The sequence below is a fragment of the Perca fluviatilis genome, chromosome 4 (assembly GCF_010015445.1).
Source record: "Perca fluviatilis chromosome 4, GENO_Pfluv_1.0, whole genome shotgun sequence".
NCBI lineage: Eukaryota > Metazoa > Chordata > Actinopteri > Perciformes > Percidae > Perca > Perca fluviatilis.
This window is the reverse complement of record NC_053115.1, coordinates 8,676,524-8,700,844: the sequence shown is the minus strand read 5'-3', so window position 1 is coordinate 8,700,844 and position 24,321 is coordinate 8,676,524. Positions and strand designations below refer to the sequence as shown.

The window sequence follows — 24,321 nt, the reverse complement described above, 5'->3', positions numbered from 1 at the left end:
TGATAGGGCGTTATGGTGATTTATTTAAAAAAGTAGTTGCCCATTTAGCCTTTTATTGCGCATTGTGGGGCTATATTTTTTGTATTTACTTAAATATTATATTGAAAGGAAATAAGCAACTCGAGGTCACCTTCAATACTTCGTACAGAACGAATTGCTGACAAAAAACAACCCCACTTATCGAAAGTGGGTCATTTAAATGTGCAATTAATTCCAGCTCAAACATTAAGTGTTAATTCCGCTGGGGATAAAAGCCTTTAACGACTGGCCATGTTAACCCTCGTGTAGCCTATTTGTAGGAATTAAAGCAAACGGAAAGCATTCTGCTTAATTCTTTTTTTTTTTTTGCGTGAGGTTTTGTAGATTTTGGTCTTGGTTCTGATTGTGTGATGTTTTATTGTGTGTGTGAAGATGGATGTTGCCGGGCTCAGAGGCATATAGGCGGCAGAACATGCGCAGTGGCCATTTGTGCCATATTGGAATGAGGTCGTGAACGAACGAGAACTGCGTCAAGATAGCGAGACGCTGCCGGAGCGACGCCGGAAGTATCGCGATTTGATCCTCAACACAAAAAGAATCACTGTAGCACGGGCGGCGGTTGTAACTTCCGCTCTTACGACCATTTTATTTTGAAACGTGTAACCGGGGCTCTCGGTTTTTATTCGCGTTAGTTTGTCATTGCTGCGAGCGAGCAGGCGGAGAGGAACTGCATCTAAAAACCGACTTGGAAAAACTACTTAGCGGTAAGGGGCGAATTTTGCGACTAAATATTCACGTACTCTGTGTTGTTAGTTACAAATTCCTGACGGTGTTTTGTATTGGGGTGGCGCATTCGTCTTTTTTCCCGTCTCTCAAAAAGATGAGTCGGGTTCGGTCGAGTGTAAGCGCCCTTATTGCTCGTCAGCCTGCTCTTATTGCTCAAGCTGTGACGTTCAGTAACTTGACTCGGACACAGGCGGTTGTACCATGTGTCCAATGAGTCCCACACGGTCATTATACATTTAGGACCGCGTGTTTGTTTATTAGAGAGCAATTTCATAATTCTCTCAATCGGTAGCCTATGTTCTCCTCGGTGTGAAAGTTAGACCGTTGGTGCTGTAGTGTAACGTTAGTCTCTCTTTGCAAAGCCATTGCGTTAATGGCCCATCTCTGTTTCTGAACGCTGCGGTCAGTCCGTACTAGTGCAATATTAAGCTAGTTTCAATTCAAGGATTGTGTGGAAATGTCCAGCGATTTGCCCTTGAATAACTCAGTATATTATTATAATGTCGAAGCCTTACATAATGACGGTTGTACGATCTCAGCCGATTTGCGTTTCAATGGAACGTTAGCTCTCACCAAAGCAGCTAAATAAACTCATGTGTTTATGAATGCTATTTTGTTCATTCTGGTTTTAACAGCTGATGAGGGTTGTCATCTAATCCACGTTGATTTATGGCAACCTATGTTTTCTTCTGGCGCTTATAACTTCCCTATTGTGCAACTTGAGTGATCCGCTGGCATCGCTGCTCCGGTTGACGTGCCGCTACGCAACGAGCAGCATGATTGTAACTGAATGGAACCGCTTTGTTATTTATACGTAGTGCGTTGAGCTAATGTGGTTTCTTCATTTCAGCATCCTATTTGCTCTGAAGTTATAGCAGGTCGGCCAGGTGGCAGAATTCGAGGTCAGTTTCAGTTTGACATAGCTCGTGGATTACCATCCACTGAGCAGGCCAGCTCGTATTGGTTCGTCTTCAGAGCAACCCTTTGTTGGCAACCACAACGTTCATATTAACGACGTTTAGGGTATTTAAAGTTATTTAAAAAGCATTGGCAGGTGTCAAGTCATCATAGCTACCTGATAGGAACCTACACTGGGCAGCACAATAATCTGTTCTCCATTTTATCACGCCTATTATCAGGAGTGCGCATGGTGTGTAAACCTGCATCAACTTTATTTACCAGCCTTTTTAAAGGGTAATTTCACCTAAATTACAAAAAAGCCCCATATGTTTTACTTCACTGTAGTGCTATTGAGCCATCATCAGCCAGATGGTTTGGTTTTATGGTGCCATGTCTTCAGTCTGAGATTTCTGCTACCCTCCCAATACAAAAGAGGGGGTGAGCTGAATTTTTATTTGTGATGCTCACAGTATTGACAGCTAGTTATTTCACAGACTTCATTGTAAACAGTTTCCATTGGAACTACGTTCTGCTCAGTGTTAATTATTTAGAGTTTGGTGGACAGAGTTTCTGGAAAGAGATGCTGCCGTTGAATTTTAAAATCTAACTTTTCAGTGTGTTGAGCACCACGAACAAAATTCCAGTCCCTTCCATTTTTATTAGGGCAGACATTTCAGAGACTGATATGTCAAAACCTGGCACAATAAAACCAAAACTAACTGCACGGCTCACCAGCACTACAGGTGAGAGAGAGAGTGATGCAATTTCATAACACAATTAGAACACAATGAAGTTCTCTTTTGAAAGTAGGATTTGTTTATGTTATTGACTATGGACACCAACAGGAGGGCATACTAATTTTCTGCTACATTACTGTTCATAATCTCAGTCATACTGGTGATCAGCAGATGCCATTAAATACTGTTGGGGGAAATGTTTCAGCAGCTAATTTCCTTTTATCAAATGTAGTTTGTCATATTGCATTTACAGCCCAGGGACCTCCAAGGTTTAGGAAGACTGGTTTAGAAATGTTTAGTCGCATGCTAAGTGCTGATTAGAATACGATTCAGTAAGTGCTTGTAAAGAGGTGTGTGTGTGTGTGTGTGTGTGTGTGTGCGCGCGTGCATGTGTGTGTGCGCGTACGTGTGTGTGTGTGCGTACGTGTGTGTGTGTGTGTACACATTTGGCCCTTTCTTTTTCAGGTTCAGTCAGTCTTGTGTGGTGCAAAAAAAGATTGAGGCAGACTGCTGCTAGCTGTTGTCTTCACAGACCACTAGCTGTATATGAAACAGGGGAAGTTGCTTTTCTTCCTGTTTGCACGTACAAGCCAAGGTTGTGCTGTTCTGTAAAGTTAAGTGCTGCAGAAACCTACAGCTAAGGCAGCCGAGCAAGTTTATATCGAAAGCTTGTCTTTGAAAGTTTCAAATGATAGTTCTCAGAAGTGTTGTAATCAATATACCTCTGAAACTGTGTCTACAGATGCAATTCAGTTCTTTTGAGAATGACTGATTCAGTTGCATGTTGTTTAAACTGCTTAAAAAGATTTGTAAAAAAACAAAAAAAAAAGCCATGAAATCAATTGTAGAGGAAGGTCCCAGGAGTTTGTAGTTAGAAGAAGACATACTTTATTATAGACATTACAGACACACACACACACAGGCCCGGAATACACACACATTCAAACAGGACCTATAAACATGCATTAAATGGAGAGATGTCAGAGCGAGAATGCTGCCCATGATAGACATTAGAGGTGTGAATCTTCACCGATCTCCCGATTCGATTACGATTATTACGTCAACGATTCAATTCGATTCGATATCTCGATGCATCACGATGCGTCAAATACATTTTTACTATTAAAGCCATGTAGGATATTTCATTCAAAGCTTTTCAAGCTTCAAAAACAAAACATTCTGCAGTGCTCTAATACTAAATAAACTGGATACATAAAACCATACAGCACTGAGCACATGGCACTTCCTGAATGTGCAAAACGTAACAGAATATGTAAACAGAAATAATCAATTATGGCCTGGCCGATTATCGATGCAGCATCGTCCATGTCCACGATTCGATGCATCGATTATTTGATTAATTTCAACAACTCTAATAGACATATCGAAGTACAAAACAGAATCGACCATCCACCATGAACTCATAAATGATCTAACATGTAAGCTCAGCATCATTAGGTGTTAGAATTTTAGCTTCTTAACTTTTTTTTTTTTTTATGATACATTAACAAACAAAAACAATTGAACAGGAACCAAAACCCTCACCCACCCCCTCACCCTCTGCGGTCTCGAGGAAAATAAAACGAACCATAATAAAAGAAAACTAAAATCACACCTTGCCTAGTCACTCTCCTCTAAGCTTCTTAACTTTTTAGGCATGTATTCCTTCTCCTGTCTCCTCTCCACTGCTCTTTTTTTTTCTCCACTCTTATGTCAGGAGTGTGACCCCCAGGGACAATAAGGCCCTCTGGTGTGTTTGTCAGAGGGAGGGGGAGAAAGACAGAGGGAGTCTGGGGCAGGGTCGCGGGTGAAAGGTGGCGCTGATCCCGGTGGAGCACGGGGGTCGCAGTGGCAGTCCGGTCGTTGAGAGGGGGGTGGTTTCTGATTGCGGCCCTGGTTTTAATAGAGACGTCAGACATGACAAAGACAGGCCTGACAGGCCGGCTGAATGGAGCTGCCGGGACAGAGCAGCTATCCTCGCCCAGCGCTCCCTCCTTTCTCATTCATGCCACCTCTCTTGTTGTATTAACTTATTTCATCTGCTTTTCACAACGTTGTGTGTCAGTTTGATGAGTCAAAGCTTGATGTGTGTGTCCGCATTCATGTCAAGGCACTGTTTGAAATCTTCACATCGGGGCAGGAAAAGGTATACAATTGCTGTTTTAAAAAAGATGAGCCCAAATGAGTTTCACAAGTAGAAGTGGCGCTGGATAAGATTAGCATAGTTTAATATATTTCCCGGCGATTACGTACCATCTGCCGCGTTACTTAGGCGGTAGCTTGTGCCTGCCTAATGAATGACAAAGGTGCAGCATGTAAGTTTGTGATTTTATTCACAACTTGTAACGTGTCTTTCTTGACTTGATTTATTGTTGCAGGTTGCTCTGCCTGCTAGTTAGTGGCTGTTTAAAATGTTTTATCTGTAGTTGTTGGCTGACACATTATGTTGATTAATGTCGTGTGTTTTAGGCAGTGTGTTGTAAATATGGTAGCCAGCTGGAGTAAGTCTTGATCTCTGTTTTGAGCTCTTTTTTTTGTGACTTTTTGCTGATACAGTTTGGCTTGTGAATTGCTGAGCGGGCTGTTGCAATCCAGGGGTATCACCTGTCTCATTAATCTTATAGTTGTTGAAAATAGAAGCGAGTTCACAGATTATTTAGTGATGTTGAGATCTGTGGATAGTGGTTTGATTAAGCATAGTCACAGCTTAGTGTGCTGCAGATGACTACGATTGCTGCAATTCTGTGTTTGTTTTTTTTTCTGTCTCCAGAGCTTTGGACCAGTGCTCATTCATTTTCTCTCGCTGGATAATTATCCTTCTCCTGTTTTCCTTCTCAGAGCTCCTAGTCTCAGCCTTGAGAGGGCACCAGCATGAGTCAAGAGTCTGGTAAGAACTACACTGTTAACAGCTGTGTGAAATGAGTAAGATAATATCTTCAAAAAAGCTGGTTGGAAAAGAGAAATGTGTTGTGTGTGTGTGTTACAGACAGAGACTCTGCTCAGGATGCGTCTGACTTTAACTGGGATGAATACCTGGAGGAGAATGGAGCCGTGTCCGTGCCCCATCAGGCCTTCAAACATGTGGGTGCTGACAACCTTCACAGCTAACGCACATCACAGGATAAGCTTGTGCCAGCTATTAATTAATTACTAAACATCTGTGTAAAGTTCTCAAGGAACCGCAAGTTAGTTTCAAACTATGTCTTAAATCTGAAAGCATGACTCACATGTATGGAATGTGTCTGCCAGTAAAGCCCCTATATACAGCTGTAGAAGCATCCAGTCATAAAGCAATCAACAGCAGGAACACAGAAGTCACTGTAGCATCACCAGTAGTAACAGAGCTTCTATAAATAGCAGTTTTAACACATAATACTTAGCTGTATGCTGGCAGGTAGGTGTAATTGAAATAAAAGCCATTGGCGGCATAGAATAAAAGTCACCTTTTCTTTTCTTTGTGCACATTTGTAGGTTGTTTTTTGTGTAACCAGCTGCCGAACACAAATTGTGGTTTAACTGCGAGGGGGCCAATTAAGATAATGATTCGATGTATCTCCGGTATTCCGTCCTTGTCTCAGGTGGACCAGGGCCTGCAGACAGGACTGACTCCAGGCATGAAGCTGGAGGTGTGTGTGCGCTCAGAGGCCGGCAGTCCATACTGGGTGGCCAACATCATCACCACATGTGGCCAGCTGCTGCTGCTACGCTACGAGGGCTACCAGGATGACCGGCGTGCCGACTTCTGGTGTGACCTAATGACGGCAGACCTCCACCCGCTGGGCTGGAGCCGCCAGCATGGGAAGACAATGAGGGCCCCCGAGGGTGAGGCATGGCTGGTGTTATGTTTGTTGTTGTTTTGAGAGGTGTAGCAAAAGTAGTAATCTACCTATGGCCACTCAAAAAGCTGCATGGTGTCTGTCTTTCCTGTAGAGCTGAGTGATATATATATATATATATATATATATATATATATATATATAAAACATGACTGATTAACACCCATCAGCCATGAAAAGTTGGTCCGGTGTCAAATAATCACTTTATTTTGTATAAAAAAATTCTCTCACAGGTAGATTGGATGATAAATGGAAATGCTAAGTTTTTACATATTTAGTGTAACTTTAGTCCGTCCACTTTATGATTTATTTTCCTTCTTTGTTTGTTTTTATGAGAGTGCTTTAGGGAAAGGTGAGCAGTGGAGAAAGCAAACCGTTTTTTGTACTGTGTACATGTCAAAATGCTATTTTAATGGTGGAACTAAGTAATTACACTTTTGTTCAGCATAGCAAGGAGTAACTTATGGTGAGAGTTGTTCACAGTATGATGAAAAAGTCGTATTAGATGTAATATTCTGTTATCTTTGAATTAATCAGTCCTTCCAGAAAAATGCAAAGTTTTTTTGTGATTGTTGCGGGCAGAAATCCTTGATTATGCGGCACCTTTTCTTAAAAAATGAGATGGAATATGCTATATATGATATTTATGCAATTTTATGCGATGAAATTGCGGGAACTTGCAAAAACTGCGGTTTGATGAAAAAGAGAAAAAAAAGCGATTCCCCCAACACCCTGCTTTTTTAAAAAACTTTATTTCAAAAAATAGTTTACAGATATTCAGTCATCGCAATACGTAAACAAATAAGATACAAAAATATATACAAATAATATAATATGAAAGTAAAAATAAAAGTAATAGTCTAAACCGAGGGAAATAAAAGATACAAAAGAGAGACTTTCAAAATAATATAGACAGCAGGAGCACTTAAACAAAGAGATTTGAGTAGACATCAGATATTAAGATAGCTTTCTTATTGGATACCAGCTTAAGAGACTCAAAGTACATGTCAAATTCAACCTCCAACAACCTGCTTTTTTCGATGATGTTCACGTTGCATAATTACGTCACTTCATAACGTTCCCATGGCAACAGGGGAAAATGGCTGCTCTTGTCACGCAACATTTTTTCAACTTTCTGCTAAGATATAGGTGACTTTTTTGCAACAATGCGGGGATTATAAAATCATGCAAGCCCCGCATATTTTGCGCGGAAATCGGCAATTTATGCGGCGAAAGTGAGGCGTATTTGAAAAAATGCGTCCCACGCATGAACATGCGGACTTTGGCTCATTATGCATTGAATTATGCGATCGCATAATCTTGTTTTTTTCTGGAGGGACTGATTAATGATTGTGTTTATTCTTAATTTATGGCTGATGCTGGGATTCAGGTGACTAAGAGAGACCAGGCAGAGGAGTGTATGTGTGATCCTGAGTCCACCTGCTTGTTTGGTTTATAAAATAAACAGACTGCATGTGTATGATCCACCTCAGGTGTGCGTGAGAAGCACCAGGACTGGGAGGCTCTGTTGGAAAAGGCCCTGGCTGAGGAGTGCAGCGCGCCTGCCAGCCTGCTGGAATTGGTAAGGCAGGGGAAAGGAGCAGCTGTCCTTCTTAGAAACTCCATGTTAGCTTTCGTATTTTTATTGACAGAGTCAACTGTACAACTTATGTTTTGTTTTACTGTTGTTTGCTAGTTTATATTGTATATATAAATCTCCAAACAGTTGGTATGTTTGTTATGCCCACTTTGAAATGGTTAAAACGTCATACTCAAAATGTTCATTAGAATAAATGTGAAGTTGAATTGAATACGATTTTGTAGCTATTATGAAGTCCTGGATGCGTTCCCTGCGTCAAGTCCCAACTCTACAAAAAGCAAGGCTGTGAGCTTTTGTTTACAGCACCAAGGTTGTGCTGCTGAAAGCAAAATGGCTGTAGGAACAGCCTGTGAAATTCTTTAGAGCCATTAGTTAGCTTTCAGTGACTGTGCCTCAGTTTTGCCACTTAGTCATGCAGTGCATTCTCTCCCAATACAAATTCCTCGCCTTGCCTAGGCGTGTGTTCATTTGTGTTTGTGTAAGTGTGTGTGCTATCAGCTTCTCATTTACTACCCCACAGCCCCAGCGTGGTAGAGACCCAGTGGAGCTCCTGTGTGCAGGCTGCTACGTGGAGCTCCAGGACAGTGTTGACCTGGGGCTTGCCTGGGCTGCTGAGGTGGAGGAGAACGTCGGAGGAAGGCTGAAGCTGCGCCTGGTAGGCACCGAGGGCCTCCCAGACACGCCCGCAACCCTTTGGCTCTTTTACCTCCACCCACGCCTCCACCCACCCGGCTGGGCCAAAGAGCACGGCTGCGCCCTCAGGCCTCCCTTGGGTCAGTGACACTGACACGGGTCAGATTTTATATTTAGAAACAAAAGGAAAAAAGGATGTCTAGATAGCATGAGTAATAGTTTCTGATTAAAGGACACAAGAAGATTGGCAATTATGGACTGTCTGGATGCATGTGCAATTATACAGTACAATCCTATGATTACCTATTACATAGTTCAATAGTCATTTATATAGAATCAATACATCAGATCTAATGTTTTATTACTAATAATTTTGTGAGTTATAATAACCTTTTCAAAATACTTTGACGAGTGCATAGTGCTGAAATACAAAGCACCAATATTCAAAATGTGATGGTATCAGACAGTAGATCTTGAAACTGATTTCCCATGCAGGGTGAGATATCTCATTGTTTTCAGGACCACGATCTGCTAATGCTCTTCAAGTAAATAAAGTTTCTTATGCAAGATGTAAGAGCCCAGAAGACTATATATCTTTCCTGACACAGCTGATCTACCTTTTGGTAAAGTCTTACTGATGTGCAATGCCAGGCTTTTATCGCTAAAATTGTGTTAAAAGTAATCATAGCCCTTTGTATTACTGGTATTTCATGTTTCATAAAAGAATAGGGGAGATGTAATGCTTTCTTTAAATATGTAATAAAAGGTACCAACCGAAATTCATCCTCATCATGTTTATAAGGCCTTAAGAAACCTACTGTAGTGCCATGTGATAAAAATGTATTGTCTTTTGTGGTTGCAAAAATGTGCAGGACAAAACTGTTTTTTTTTGCTTGTTTATTTAATTGTGGCGACCTAATTGGTGGTCCAGAACAAAGAAAAAGCAACTCACATAGCTTCAGATATAAACTTTCCAAGAGAGTGCACAGTGTAAAATTCAATCAGATGTATGTTTTACCTTTTTATTAAATATATCTTGATAATCAAATTATACCCTAGTCATCAGGAAGTCAGGTTAAGTTCTTCAGCAGCTGATCTGTCTGTATTTGTGTGTTTCAGACCTGCTGGCCCTGCGGACAGAGGGAGAGTGGGAGGAGGTGAGACAGAGGATCAGTGACCTGCCCCAGGATGAAGCACTGACTGCAGAGTTCAGTAAGGTACTGCCAACCGTGCTCTTATTTGGTCTTACTGGCCCAAACATATCACTGCTGACTGCTGATCCGCCAGTTAAGATTTGATAATTATTCACTAAGAAAATAGTTGTGAAGTTCTCTATACTGAAAGTTAGACTAACTAACTAAGAGCTGAGCTTTTGAAAGTGAATCTGCATGTGTGTTTGTCTGTCTCAGGATCAGCCTGCCATTGCTGCTCATTGTTTCAAGGAAGGAATGAAACTGGAGGCTGTTGACCCTGGTGCTCCTATTTCCATCAGGCCTGCCACTGTCACCAAGGTAACAAGACTTTCCTATCAAATCTGTCTCTCCTATGCTGTGATGTTTTTCTTGTTTGCTGTTTTATTGGCCTTAGCTGAACTTGTTTATGCTTTCTATCTTCATTACCACACTGTCTGTACTGGCTAAAATGCTAATGATCACCCCAGAGTTTTAAAAAGACCACAAAGATGGCTGAAACTACATCTTTTTGAACTATTTAATCCTACAATCCAGTAGATCTCCTTAGCTTGATACAGTATTTAGTGTGACTCAGTGGGAAAAAAACTTTACAGCTGTCAATGAAAAATGTTTGGAAGTGACCTCCTCACAATGACCTCCTCTTCTTTTCAGGTGTTCAACGAGCAGTACTTCCTTGTGAAGATGGACGACCTCTGTGGTATTGAGGAGGGTGCTGGGAGGTCCTTTCTGTGTCACAGAGACAGTCCAGGAATCTTCCCTACTCAGTGGAGCCTCAAAAATGGACTCTCTCTCAGCCCCCCACCAGGTCTGCGCTGTCAAATGTTGTTCCTGTTTTTATAACCACTCACTTAATTGGTTATCGGTAATATCAGACAATTAGGAATGGCATTGATTCGATCACTCATGCTTTCTTTCCTTCTCTCTCTATTTCTTTATTTGTTTCCTTTATCTGCCCTTGCTTCTTTCTTTCTGTCCATTCTTTCTTCCTGCTTTCTTTATTTTATCATGTACAGGATACCAGGGTCCAGACTTTGACTGGGCGGATTACCTGAAACAGTGCGAGGCTGAGGCAGCTCCTCAACATTGCTTCCCAACTGTAAGTCAACCTCCGTTTCTACCCCTTTTTGCACCGAGATCACACTGGTCAGGCTTCAGTGTAAAAGGCTGCGTCATGTCCAACAACTCATGTACAAACCCACCACCAGATGCTGGTCCGACTTGTAACATTGGTCGTTCAGTGAAAGAGTCTGAGATGAGCTATTAATCGGCTCCTAGAGCGTTTTGTCCTCCCATTGGTCATTGTCCAAATGACCTTTTTAAATGGGAAATTGTAGGCTACTATTACTATATTGCTGTGATATGAAGGCCTCATGTGACATCTGTGCTATCATGCAGTGCGCCTGCATGAATGAGTTTAAATCAACACTAGCAAGCTGTCAGAGCTAAATCCTCCTTATTACTTGGGTTGTACTATTCAAGCAGCAATTCAGGCTATTGAAGAGATCTTTTTTTGATTGAAACAAAATAAGCTCTTTAGTTCTGTTTGTATGTGGTTAAAAAAGAAGAAGACTGAAACTGACAGTATTCCTCTAAAAGCATTGTACTATTGGCAGCCTGGAAAGTGTGATACCTACTGTATCTCGTGCCCATTTCTTGTGTAAACTGCTTGTCACATGGATGGGTTTGGTGAAGAAAGAGTCTCTTAGGAAACACAGGTTGAACACTGCTCAAATCAATGCTACAATACTTTACAGTAGACAAGTGAAAGTATCGTCAGTTCTTTTTGCAACCCTGTAACTATTGTACTTTGGAGGAAATAGATTTTATATTTTACTTTCCCATGCAGTCAGAATATAACCAAATGTAGGATATTAGATTTTACCGATTTGACAGACAGCATAATAGTCTAGCCTAGCATAACCCTCTCAAATACTTTTTTTCCCCTCTCTGTTTACCTGCCAGGAGCAATGTGACCACAGCTTCAAAGAGGCCATGAAACTGGAGGCTGTTAACCTGCTGTCACCTGAGAACATTCATGTGGCAACTGTCACCAGGGTCAAAGGGCAATACATTTGGCTCAGCCTGGAAGGTGAGACGGGGTACTGAAAGAATGTGTGTGGATGAAAGTAGAACATTAAAGTGCCCATATTATGAATCTGGGATTTGGGGTGTTATTTTGTGTCTCGGGTGCTTCCACACTCATACAAACATGCTGTTTTGAGTGAGATACGTGTTTCTGAATGTGTCCTGCCTTCATTCTCCGTGTGAGCTGTTCAAAATCTGCACGGCTTTCTACATCACTAGCCGAAACGAGATGGCTAACCGTAGCATGCTAGCGCTAGCATGCTAGCTCGTTCTGAATGGCACAACACTGCTACAGCACACACTAATTCACCATAATCTACAAAAGAACTACTTACATGTCCCTGTTCTGCAGGTATTCCACGCAAAGTTGGAAGTGCGCCCTCGTTTAGAAGAAGTGTCCCGGCTAATCCTGCCTTGTGCTAACTGAAGTTGTAGAAACAAACCGCTAGATGATGTGATCCTTACCTAGCTACTGCGCATGTGAGCCTCCCAACAAAGATGGGATAGAAGTGCGATGCCTCACTCTGTAGCTGAAACAGAGACCTGAACACAGGGTGAAAAGAGGATCTGCAGCAATGTGCAGTACAACAAAAATACGGTGTTTTTTGAAAATTAAACCATGTAAACCTATTCTGGTAAAACCTCAAAATACAATTATGAACCTGAAAATGAGCATAATATGGCCACTTTAACATGTTTAATTGCTGTGCAGTCCCACAACACAGCTACATATCATGTAGAGCATTAACCTATGTGGATCTTATCTGAATTCCTGGCTCCCTAGTTGAGTAGCTACCTATGCATTTTGCATGGAGAATGCAGTAATGTGAGAGACATAGATTGTAGTATTTCACACCAATTCGTACACTAGATCACTGCATCTGAGATTATACAATCTGCTAAAGAAGCAGAAGTTGGTGTTCCGCACTTCAGACACAACTTCTCAATATTATGTATGTCGATACACTGCAGATACGACTTTGTCTTTTATTATAAAATGAGTGTGTTGTCTTTGCACCATGAAAAGATATGTGATATGATATGTAATATGTGTGTATGTATACTTGCATTCATGCAAACAAGTAGATGGAGAACCTAAAAGTAAGTTTTGATATTGTGTGACATTTGTTTGATTATAAATGTATATATTATAGCTTAAATCAAATTACATTTCTTATATGGAGGTGTAAGTACAAGTAAAGTTTGTCATTTCCAGTGGCTCTAGCTGAATTTGGCATCCACGCCAGGGTAAGATGTAGTCTGTGATATCTTTATTGCTGTCAGTGATTGTCTGACAGCTGTGTGCGTATGTTTGTACAGGACTGAAGCAGCCCATGCCAGAGCTGATAGTTCATGTGGACTCCCTTGACATCTTCCCTGTCAGCTGGTGTGAAACAAACGGCTATCCACTCATCTACCCCATCAAACCCTCAGGTATACAACATCATAGTAATCATCATAGTGGACTCTCATAACCTTCACACATCTGCCGTAACGAGACTGTTACCAATGCTGTTACAAACATAATGCTATCAGTTTTTTACCCTGACCTCCACATAAGTGGTATAATAGTCTGTCCTTGTTTTTCAGTTGAAAAGGAGAGGAAGATTGCTGTGGTACAGCCTGAGAAACAGTGAGTAAAAGAGGAAGGGTAGTGGTGTTGACTGGTTTATTGGTTTGTTAGGTCTTTGTAAATAATAGAGTGGAAGAGTACTGGAACAGTGGAGAATAGAGTGGTCTAGACTGACTCACCTGCGTGAGGCTAGCCCCCCATGTCATCCAAAAATTATTAAAAACACTGCTATTCGTTTGTGCTGTTAAGGGTTTTAAATAATTAAACTTTACATTTTCTGGCCAGTGACGTCACCCAGCCCCCCATTAATGTCCAAATATCCCCAAAATGGTCTCAATCGTTTGTGCTGATTTGTGCCGTTAAAAGAAACATTTGTGCTACTTTGTTTTTTACGGGACATTCTAAAACGCTTAACGTGAAAAAGCTTAACATGGTTTAATGTACCTAAACAACGATCAATCATCTACAAATTTTTCATGGCCATATTTTGTCATGTACACTTAAGCCTGTCAAAAAAACGAAACCAAAATCCAACGATTATAGAAGTTATCTCACGTTAATGTTTTCTTCTTCATTGGCGCCTATGGCGAGGAAAAAGCTTAAAGTGGTTTAATATACCTAAACAATGATCACCAAATTTCTCTCTCATATTTCTCGTCATAACCACTGAAAACTTTCAAAAAATCGAACCCAAAGTCCAATTATTATGGACGTTATCTGACATTAAGCGTTTCTGTTTCACATTTTCAGCAGGGCAGCGGAGCGGCTGTGGGTTGACTCTCCCCGGTTCTCATGGGCTTTACTTAAGTCCTAACATGAAAAAGCTTAATATGGTTTAATGTACCTAAACAACAATCAATTATCACGGAATTTCTCTCTCATATTGCTCCTCATAACCACTGAAAACTGTCAAAAGACTGAACCCAAAGTCCAATTATTATGGGCGTTATCTGACATTAAGCATTTCTGCTACATTAAGGCTATTGTAAGGAAAAAGCTTAACGTGAAAAAGCTTACGTGGTTTAATGTACCTAAACAACGATCAATCAAAGCTTTTTCACGTTAAGCGTTTTAGAATGTCCCGTTCATGGGAGTGATGGCTGGTTTCAGAAGCCTTTGCAGCACAAATAGTAGCTGTGTAATAAATAAAGCCTGATAACGTAAAAACCGAAGTGACACAAAGGTTTCTTTTAATGGCACAAATCAGCACAAACATAGCACAAACGATTGAGACCATTTTGGGGAGATTTGGACATTAATGGGGGGCTGGGTGACGGGGGGCTGGGTGAGGTCACTGGCCAGAAAATGTAAAGTTGAATTACTTAAAACCCTTAACAGCACAATATTTTTTTACGGCACAAACGTAGCACAAATGAATAGCAGTGGTTTAAATACTTTTTGGATGACATTGGGTGACTTGCTCTATCTGTAAAGTGTCCTGAGATAACTCCTGTTATGAATTAACACTGTAAATAAAATTGAATTGAATTAAATTGAATGGATCGAGTACCATTGCCTTTCAACTTCTGACTCAAAATCATCACTTTACAGCCGAATTCCACCAAAGTCATCGTCACCTGACACTGTCAAGCAGCAGATGGCCAACCAGTCAGAGACAGGTGAGTGGTATGTCTCAGGTCCCATTGAAGGATTCCAAACTGTGATATGTCCCGTCTACTGACTGCCTGTGGTTGTTTCATCATTTGTATATCATGTTGTGTCCACGTGCAGGGCAGGGGAATGGGAAATACTGCTGTCCCAAGATCTACTTCAACCACCGCTGTTTCTCTGGGCCTTACCTTAACAAGGGACGCATTGCAGAGCTTCCTCAGTTCATTGGCCCTGGAAACTGTGTCCTTGTGCTCAAAGAGGTGAGAGAGGCTAGTCCAGCTGTTTACTGTAAGAATAACCCCAAAAAACAGGTGTCATTCCTTAATCCTTGTATAATATTTAGAGGTTGATTGTGATGTATTTTTTTATAGCTACGCTGGCGGCGTGACTCCATTGGATGGCAATTTCCTTTGCAGGGTCTGCCACTATTAGTTGTGTACAGACATTTTAATATTCCCAGAGGATGAATTCTAAGCTTTGAGGAAGCCTTAGCTTTCCATATAGCATCGAGTTAAATTTTTAATTTGTCAATTTCTTTGGTTTATGACTAACTAATGGCATTCCCATCAGCCTCAGCTGTACTTTGTGTTTATGTTAGCATTCAAACACGCTAACTAAGATGGTGAACATGGTAAAAATGATACCTGCTAAACATCATGTTAGCATTGCTAAGGTTAGCATTTAGCTTAAAGCACTGGTGTGCCAAATTCACAGAGCTGCTAGCATGGCTGTAGACTTAAAATGATTCAACTAGTTGTGATTACTTTGAATATTTACTCGAAACAAATGAAATCATGTTGGAGACGACTAATATCCTCCATCTCACACCATGGTGTTGAAAGCACATTTCCCAGAAACCCTATTGCCATTTAACAGAAAGAGGAAGTTTCTACTTTTGCTCCTTCCCCCCTCCTCAGTAAATTCATTTTCTAATTTCTCTTCATCAGTTTCACTCATTCTACCATGTGATATTGCGAGAAGCACAGATAGATTTAGTTTCAGTTGCATTGAAAATTATACGGTAATGGTAATGAAAGTCTCAAAATGAATATTGTAATTGTTCGATTTTGAAATGCTAATCATAGCACCAATTAAAGAATAAAAGACATAACCCTCCTACCTGCAGATAACCAGTGTTTAGCGATTCTTGTTTCTTTTCTTCTTTTTTCTTATTCTTTTGTCTTGTATCCAGGTATTGACTTTGCTGATAAACTCGGCATACAAGCCCAGTCGTGTGCTGAGAGAGCTGCAGCTGGACCAGGAGAGCCGCTGGCAAGGCCATGGAGAGACACTCAAAGCCAAGTAAGGGGACGCACCATTTAATCCTCAGCTCAAAATACTCTGCCCTGTAGAAAACCTGCAGGAATAGTACAGTAGGAGTGTTCACAGACGGCCTATTTTAGGACACATGCTGGATTAAACACGTACTTAAATGCACAAATGGAAATAAAAATCTGCACGCCGGAACAAGCACAAGCTCCTGATACTTCATTAAAGCAATGATTTAGCCGACAGCATTTGAGTAGCAACCTTGTAAGATCAAACATGAACATAATAGGAGCTTAAGTAAGTGCGAAGAATCTATTGTTTTTGAAAATACCTGCCTTTTTTTCCCCCTCCAACCTAATGTGTGGAAATACGAAAGATGTATCCCTATTTATTAAGCTTGCTTTTCTTTTGATATCAGGTACAAGGGAAAGAGTTATCGGGCCACTGTGGAAATAGTCCGCACTGCAGACCGTGTGGCAGACTTCTGCAGGAAAACCTGCATCAAGCTAGAGTGCTGCCCGAACCTGTTTGGCCCTCGCATGGTTCTGGAGCGCTGCTCGGAGAACTGCTCCGTCCTCACAAAGACCAAATACAGTAGGTGTTTTACAGAAATAGAAGAGACTAGTGATTGTCGAGACTTCAAATGATTAATCCGATGATCTGGGGTGGCTGCTTTCTTATCAAAGCAGATGATGAACATAACCTCTAATTGCTATGTTTTTTAATAGCTTAGAAATCTCTATACTTGTTGTGACCTTAATTCTAAACCTTATACAATCCTTTTTTTATTGTAACACAAAGCTCATTCATTTCTCCTTATCCAGAAACCTTTAGTTTTTTTCATTTGTGCTTTTCTAACGAATAGTGATCGTATACATAATAGTGATCGTGTACATAAATGCTCTCTTAATAAATACAGACATTCTGTGAAGGATAGGACATAATTTGAAAAAGTGATTTAGAAATTGCAATAATTATCCACAGCTAATGAATGTATGGTTTGCTGAAAATATGTGTCGGAATTGGCCTCTTTCATCTTCTGCTGAACTATTTTGACAGCTCAAGGTCCCAGATTTGTTGATAGGTTTACTTGCTGCTGCACTGCAGTGTTGTGGTTAAGAAACTGATGCAATTTGATAGCAACAGACAAATGATTACAGTTACTTATGTTTTCATATCACTCCAGATAGCCCATATCATCCATAGACATGCTTTGACAGCCTATTTATCAATCCTTTCCATGTAGAGAATACATACAAACGTACAACCAAAAAGTATTAGTTTGATTGATTTATTTCCATCTATATCAGTGGCGTATTAAAATCTTTCTGACATGTCAAATGCAACATTTCACAAATACGCCTGTTGTCTTGTCACCAGCATATTACTACGGAAAGAAGAAGAGTAAACGTGTTGGCCGTCCACCTGGGGGCCACTCCAACCTGGAAGGTGGAGTGAAGAGAAGAGGGAGGAGGAGGAAGAGAAGGAAACAGCTGTTTGTACATAAGAAGAGACGCTCTTCAGCCTCAGTGGACAACACCCCTGCTGGGTCTCCACAGGTAACATACACTCTCATATTTTCTCCATTAAGCAATATATTAAAGGATGCATACGTTGTATCATTGTTAAACCAACATTGTTAACTTTGATTCTTCCTCACACTAGAGTCTGTGCTAACGGACTGTTTGTTGTCCTTGTCTTTGGCTCACAGGGCAGTGGAGAGGAAGAAGATCTGGATGAAGATGACTCCCTGAGTGACTCTGGGTCTGAGCTGCAGGACGATCTCCAGGATGATTCTGAACAATCGATTGGGAAGTCTCAGCCCACCACGCCATCCCCCTCCCCACCAGCAACACCTAGGCCCACACGCCGGCGCCGGAAGCCCCACTCCCCCTCATTCTCTGATGATGAGAACCGCCCTCCTTCACCAAAGGTAATGAAAGTCACAAAGAGTTTTAAAAGGGCTAGGTAGCAATAAATACTGAAATATTTTTTTTAATATATTTATTTTCTCATATTTCTTTATCATAGTTTACTTTCCAGTTAGTGTGTCTTTAATTAATACTCTATTGTACCCCTAGGCGTAAAATAAAACTTCCTGCTAGTACAAAATTAAAGATTTCATGCACAATCCCACCTCTCTGCCCCTTCCAGCAAATCCAACTGCCTTTTTCTGCCAAACTAATCCATATCAATAAAGTTTTGAATGATGTTTTCACCAGGACCTGAACTTGGACTGGACCTGAGCTCTAAACAGCTTAGAGGAAATCAACTAAACTGAAACAGCCAGTGTTTCTTTTATGAAATGTTTGGGTCTGATACCCTTCTCCTCAGCATGAGCCGTGAGCCTTACCTCCTCCACTGGGAGTTCTCTTAGAGTCTCTGTCTGACTCACCCTATCTGTGTGTTTATAGACGTCAAAGGTTGAGCCTCCTCCGAAGTTGTGTTTGGACACCAGTCCGCTAGAGTGGAGCGTTACTGATGTGGTTCGCTTTATCAAGACCACTGACTGTGCACCTCTTGCACGGATTTTCTTGGATCAGGTAAGAAATATTCAGACTTTATGGCCACTCAGGATGAGAGCTCACTCCACTCTTTTGCAATAAGTGCATTATACACTTGTATTGTATCCATGGTCACAAATACAAAACATCACTTTACCAGCCCTAGATAGTTAAAGGTCCCATGACATGGTACTATTTGGATGCTTTTATATAGACCTTAGTGGTCCCCTAATACTGTATCTGAAGTCTCTTTCCCGAAATTCAGCCTTTGTGCAGAATTACAGCCACTAGAGCCAGTCCCACAATGAGCTTTCCTTAGGATGTGCCATTTCTGTGTCTGTAGCTATTGAGGAGGAGAGAGGGGGTTGTGGCCTTGACCAACTGCCACTTTGCTCGTTTGAAAGCCATGATGTCTCTCTCTCATGGGTGGGCAAATTCTCTGGGTGGGCAAAGCAGAGAAAGGGGAGGTAATCTTGCTCCTTATGACCTCATAAGGAGAAGATTCCTGATTGGCCCATCTGAGCTTTCATTTTCTCAAAGACAGAGCAGGATACCCAGGGCTCGGTTTACACCTATTGCCATTTCTAGCCACTGGGGGACCATAGGCAGGCTGGGGGAACGCATATTAATAGGCTCGTTCGAGATGAACTGCGCCTCGCCTGTAAAGTAGATGAGAGCAGGCGGCAGCAGCGGGGGGCGGTGACAAAAGTCCGCTCTCAAGTCGGACAGATTTCCAGCTGATTCCAGCAGCCTTCAGACTGAACAGGAAGTGACACAAACACTGTGGTCAGTTCGGGTCCGATTCCGGTTTAATAAAATGTTATCAGACCCATATATCTGCTCCTACACAGTCTCCAGTTGATTTTATTATGACAGAGTAGCTGTCAAAATGCTCTACATGTGATCTGTTGCTGATTTTAACCCTTGTGTTGTCCTTCGGGTCCCAGTGACCCGAAGGACAACACAAGGATTATGTACTTCCATTTACTTTGTTGAGAATTGCTCTCTAAACAAGGGTTAATACAGCACCTTAGTTCTTGTTTGTACAGCATTTTGGTCAGCTTAAACTGTGTTTAAATGTGTTCTAGAAATAAACTTTACTTACTTTAAAAGAAACCGGTTTTAGAGAGCAATTCTCAACAAAGTAAACGGAAGCACATAATCCTTGTGTTGTCCTTCGGGTCACTGGGACCCGAAGGACAACACAAGGGTTAATGAACAACAGACTGTAGATGATCCGTAATCTGAACAGATTTAGTCTCTCTGACTTCTAAACATAACTATCAGCCCCACAATATGTGTTCTGTAAGGAATAAGCCTTTAAATCAGACAAATAGCTGTTAAAATCCCTCCGATTCAAAATCAATAAAAAGTTTATATAAAACGTCATCATGGTGAGTCGATTCTGAACCAATCAGCTGTTTGATCAGCTGAGAGGCCGGCGTTTCCCAGCATGCACTGGGTCCACCTGCGTCCGCCTGGCTCTTGCAGTCGGTGAAAAGCAACTGCGCTACCTGCGTCTCAGAACTTGGCGCGCCCCTGGTCGTGAGATTATCGTTGCCCACGTGTGCATGACGTCAGAGCAAGTCGGGATCAAGTCGGACACAAAACTAACCGGCATGCATTGGGCGCCGATCACTGGTGATCGATTCTGCGCAGATCTGGCTCATCTCGAACGAGCCTATTGTTAAAAAAAACTCATAAAGTGACATTTTCATGCCATGGGACCTTTAAGCCAAAACTAATTTTAGAAAATGCAACTGATATGAATTTACGTTTCTATAGGAGATTGACGGACAGGCACTGCTGCTGCTGAACCTCCCAACAGTGCAGGAGTGCATGGACCTGAAGCTGGGACCGGCCATCAAGCTGTGTCACCACATTGAGAGGGTCAAGCTGGCATTTTATCAGCAGTTTGCTACGTAGCTGACGGGGAATGAACATGGACACGACTACATACTGTTCTGTGTATTAATTCTGTGAAAAACACTCTATTTCCCCATTTTGACTTTTCCAGCACTGGACATCCTTTAGAATCCTGAATCTACCACATTGTGTTAGACAAAACCGTGGACATGAATCATGTGAACGAAGAAGCGCTGCATAAGAATAAACATGTGCTCTTTAGGAAAGCGACACACACACACACACACACACACACACACACACACACACACACACACACCTTAACTTATGTGTCTTCAGAATGTCTCAGATTCTTCTTTTATTTCCTCTTTCTTTATGAGGATGACTGAGTGCCAGTGCCACAACTCCATTGGTTTGTTGTTTTCATTCATGATTTCCAGCCTCCCCTGCTGTCTCTTAAAGGGAATACCACTGAATCACAGCTTTTACTTGTCATACTCAGCCCTAGAATATTTGGTATCTGCTCGTCAACATTTGCTATTAACGGCTGGAGTCAGGAATCAGGTGGTCTTGCCTCGAATCTGGTGATTTCACACTGAAGTCTAATTTCGTTGAAAAGATGTTCAAAAATGTTGGTCCAAATAAGGCTAAATGCAGTATATATATTGGCCCACTTACATTGAAGCATTTAAAAATGAGTTTTTTTCCACAAAATCCATTTCACTGCAATAGCCTCAAGCTGCAACTTGGAGCCTTTGGGTTATGCTTTCTAGTTTTTAAGAGACTCACTTATAGATAAAATAACTGTTTGCATACAGATAAAACTACAAGTTGCATCCAGTGAACACGGTTTGCAAGTTTTTGAAAGCCAGAGGTAATATTAAACTAGATATACTGATAGATTCAAAAGAACAGTCATAGTGTGCTGTTGCAAGCTAAGGAATTCGATTTTAATGTGAACACCAGACGTGTGTATACTGTACTAATACCATTTGCAAATGTTATCCAGCTGAGTCAAGATACAATCTGCTCAACAACAAATGTAAAGGGGACCTTCATCTCAAGAGATCTAATTGCTTTTTGGTTCAAGCTTCTACAGTATGTAAGAGCAGTTTACATTGTAAGGAGGACTCTAATGCAAGCACAAGCAAAACCATGTACTGTATGGTGGTATGCAAATATGACTGTGCATGTTTTTATATAGTGTATATAATATATTCTAGTGCAATAGGGTGATTAGAAAGAAAAACAAGTATTGAGCAATTCACTTTTTGCATAAGCAATGTATAAATCCCCTAAATATACAGTGTATTTGCACAGAATACGCCTACATTTTCTCATATGGGGTGTATGGTTAAAACAAAGTTGATTATTTGAGCCATTTCATATCATTGAATAGTCATTAACCATTACCTTAATGATACATGGGCAGTTTTAAAGCAGGAAGATATTCTCAAAATGCTTTTGTAAATCGTTTTTCCTCCTTTTACCAATTATTATAGTGTGATTAACTGTAATGTGCTTTCTTTGTGTGAGAAAAACCTCCGTAGGTTCGTAGTTGACCAATTTGCTTGTAGTTTCAGCTGTACTCAAATCAATGGAGCAGCTTTTTATTCACATTTGAAGATTGTAACTGCTATTTAAAGAGAAGACTGCAATTAAAACTATGAACAACGAATTTTTACCGGCTCCTGGTTTTTGTCATACATTTTCCAGCATGCAGTTCGCGGCTACGCACGTAACGTAGCATTACGTCTGCTGTCAACATGATCGAGTGGGTACTGCCAGGCAGGGAAGCAGCTGGATGTACGCGAGCCGTGACGTGCAATTATTCACATTTTTTAACTTATACATACGAGATTTAATGCATGCGTGAAAGTCACGAGGAACCGGTGCACCCGCTGTTTTCAACGTCTGAGAGGAAATATAAGTTGGGTAGCCTAGCGTAAGAATGGAAATGAGTAGTTAGCTTGGGGGCTAGCTAGCTAACGTTAGCTAGGTTATGATAGCATCTCTTTTTTTTTTTTTTTTACTATGGACGCTTGGCTATCGGCAAAATGTCACACCTGGTTGACCTGCACTGTACAACATACTCCAAATAAGACACTGGTTTTGTCTGTTTCATTGGCTACGTGACAGGTGTAGTTGGTGTGTCTGATAGTAATGTTAGCTCGCAGATTCCAGGTCGAGCCAGGAGTCGTTTTTATGGTTGCACGGACCTTTTAAAACTAGCTAGCTAACGGTATTGCTTTTTAGTGTTGCAGTGTGTAGACAAGTCAGTTACAGTTAGAAGTCATTGCAACTTATCGTAAGCTTTTGGAGCGACGACTTTACTTCTCTTATGACAAAACAGCAATGACTGCATGATTGTCTGAAGCAGGAGAATGAGTGGGCGCTTGGAAAGGAGAGGATGCCACCATCTTTCACCGAAGACTGTCCAGCTTAACCTATCGATTAGCTGACCAACAATTGCTGGAGACGACTGGGAAGCACACGGAGTTCGTTAGTGAGAAGCTATTGCTCTCGGCTTTATTGTCTCGTCCAGCTCTTTTGGTCCATGGCTGCAGTTAGTGGTATTAACATGCCGTCTCAGGTCGGAGACGTATCACTGTCAGGTCCAGGAATGGCAGGACTGCCTGCTGTGTCCTTTACCAACACGTCGGTGTCGGCCAGCCCGACGCCAGGTACTGATAACCGGGGGTGCGAGAATGGCGCCTTGATGGACTCGTTTGGGATTTTCCTGCAAGGACTTCTGGCTGTGGTGGCTTTCAGCACGCTGATGTGTGAGTATTGCCAGTGTTCTGCTGTGTGTCAGATATCTGACACCAGCTGCTGATGTGATGGGGCAATTATCCAATAGCATCACTCGGGTAATCAAATGCGATATTGACCTCAGCTGGGAGACTCATGCCCGAGTCTATAACGGGAAAAGGCAAACAACAGTAAGATAGACATGCTTTCTGTCTCTTTTTTTGAAAGCTAAATGCAGGGGTTTCAAAATGTAACCCTACGACTTCTTCTCTTGTTGAGCTATGGCCGTGGTTGTAATAAAAGCTGCTTGCTCTCTACACTTCCTGGCATATGTTTGACCTTTACTGCTACTGGGGTTGCACGATATTGACAAAATGTGATATTGCGATATTGATTATGAATATTGCGATATCGATATTAATTTCGATATTTTTAAACCTATGTAAAATTACAAAATTTACGGGAAAACGCATCAATATAGAAGAACAAATTAAACAAGTTTTCTTACAACACAAGGTTTATTTCAACTGACGGTCATATTGGACTGGTACAACATCAACATGAAACAGGACATGTTTTACTGGTTGTACAGTATAAAATAAATAAAAGAGAACAGGACACAACTTTTCTTTCGCTTCTCTGATTCGTTTTGTTTTGTTGTCTCTATCTATTTCTTCACTTACACTGTCACTCTGTCGAAATATGCACACACGTGGTACGCTCCATAGGGTTTGTCACGTAGTAGGCCCTTGTGCTGATGTGCGCTAATGTGTGCAAGTGGCACGGTAACTGGCCAATGAAACATGATCATTATAGCGTTTCAAGCGGGCTCTAAATCGAACACAACTAAGCCACACAGCCAACGGACGGGACGTAGCGCTCCACAAGATAAACAAAATATTGCATACTTATTAGATATGGCCCGATACCAGTTTTTGCTTCCTGATACCGATTCTGATACCTGAACTTGCGTATCGGCTGATACCGAGTACCGATCC

The 24,321-nt window shown here is 41.3% G+C and overlaps 2 protein-coding genes across 4 annotated transcripts in view; both read left to right on the top strand.

Annotated features, from left to right (window-relative positions):
* The first annotated feature begins 588 nt into the window (after window positions 1-588).
* sfmbt1 (Scm like with four mbt domains 1) lies at window positions 589-22,250 on the top strand. 3 transcript variants are annotated; one of them, XM_039797018.1, is made up of 22 exons: window positions 589-743; window positions 5,241-5,289; window positions 5,389-5,483; window positions 5,981-6,224; window positions 7,732-7,820; window positions 8,359-8,611; window positions 9,591-9,688; window positions 9,881-9,982; window positions 10,316-10,469; window positions 10,678-10,760; window positions 11,627-11,753; window positions 12,836-12,850; window positions 13,070-13,183; window positions 13,340-13,382; window positions 14,874-14,941; window positions 15,054-15,193; window positions 16,126-16,235; window positions 16,621-16,796; window positions 17,583-17,761; window positions 17,914-18,135; window positions 18,617-18,745; window positions 20,492-22,250. In XM_039797018.1, the coding sequence occupies exons 2-22, from the start codon at window positions 5,274-5,276 to the stop codon at window positions 20,630-20,632; spliced, it is 2,598 nt and encodes an 865-aa protein (XP_039652952.1). In that variant the 5' UTR covers window positions 589-743; window positions 5,241-5,273; the 3' UTR covers window positions 20,633-22,250. The 3 variants fall into 3 exon arrangements, with proteins under 3 accessions (XP_039652952.1, XP_039652954.1, XP_039652953.1); XM_039797019.1 differs by having other exon boundaries at window positions 598-743; window positions 5,173-5,289; XM_039797020.1 differs by lacking the exon at window positions 12,836-12,850 and having other exon boundaries at window positions 590-743.
* Window positions 22,251-22,347: 97 nt separating this feature from the next.
* Window positions 22,348-24,321, top strand: part of LOC120557022 (store-operated calcium entry regulator STIMATE-like) — a 12,703-nt gene continuing 10,729 nt past the window's right edge. The window contains 1 exon segment of the mRNA XM_039797021.1: window positions 22,348-23,355. Within this exon segment, the coding sequence (XP_039652955.1) occupies window positions 23,130-23,355 (226 nt within the window). The 5' untranslated portion in view covers window positions 22,348-23,129.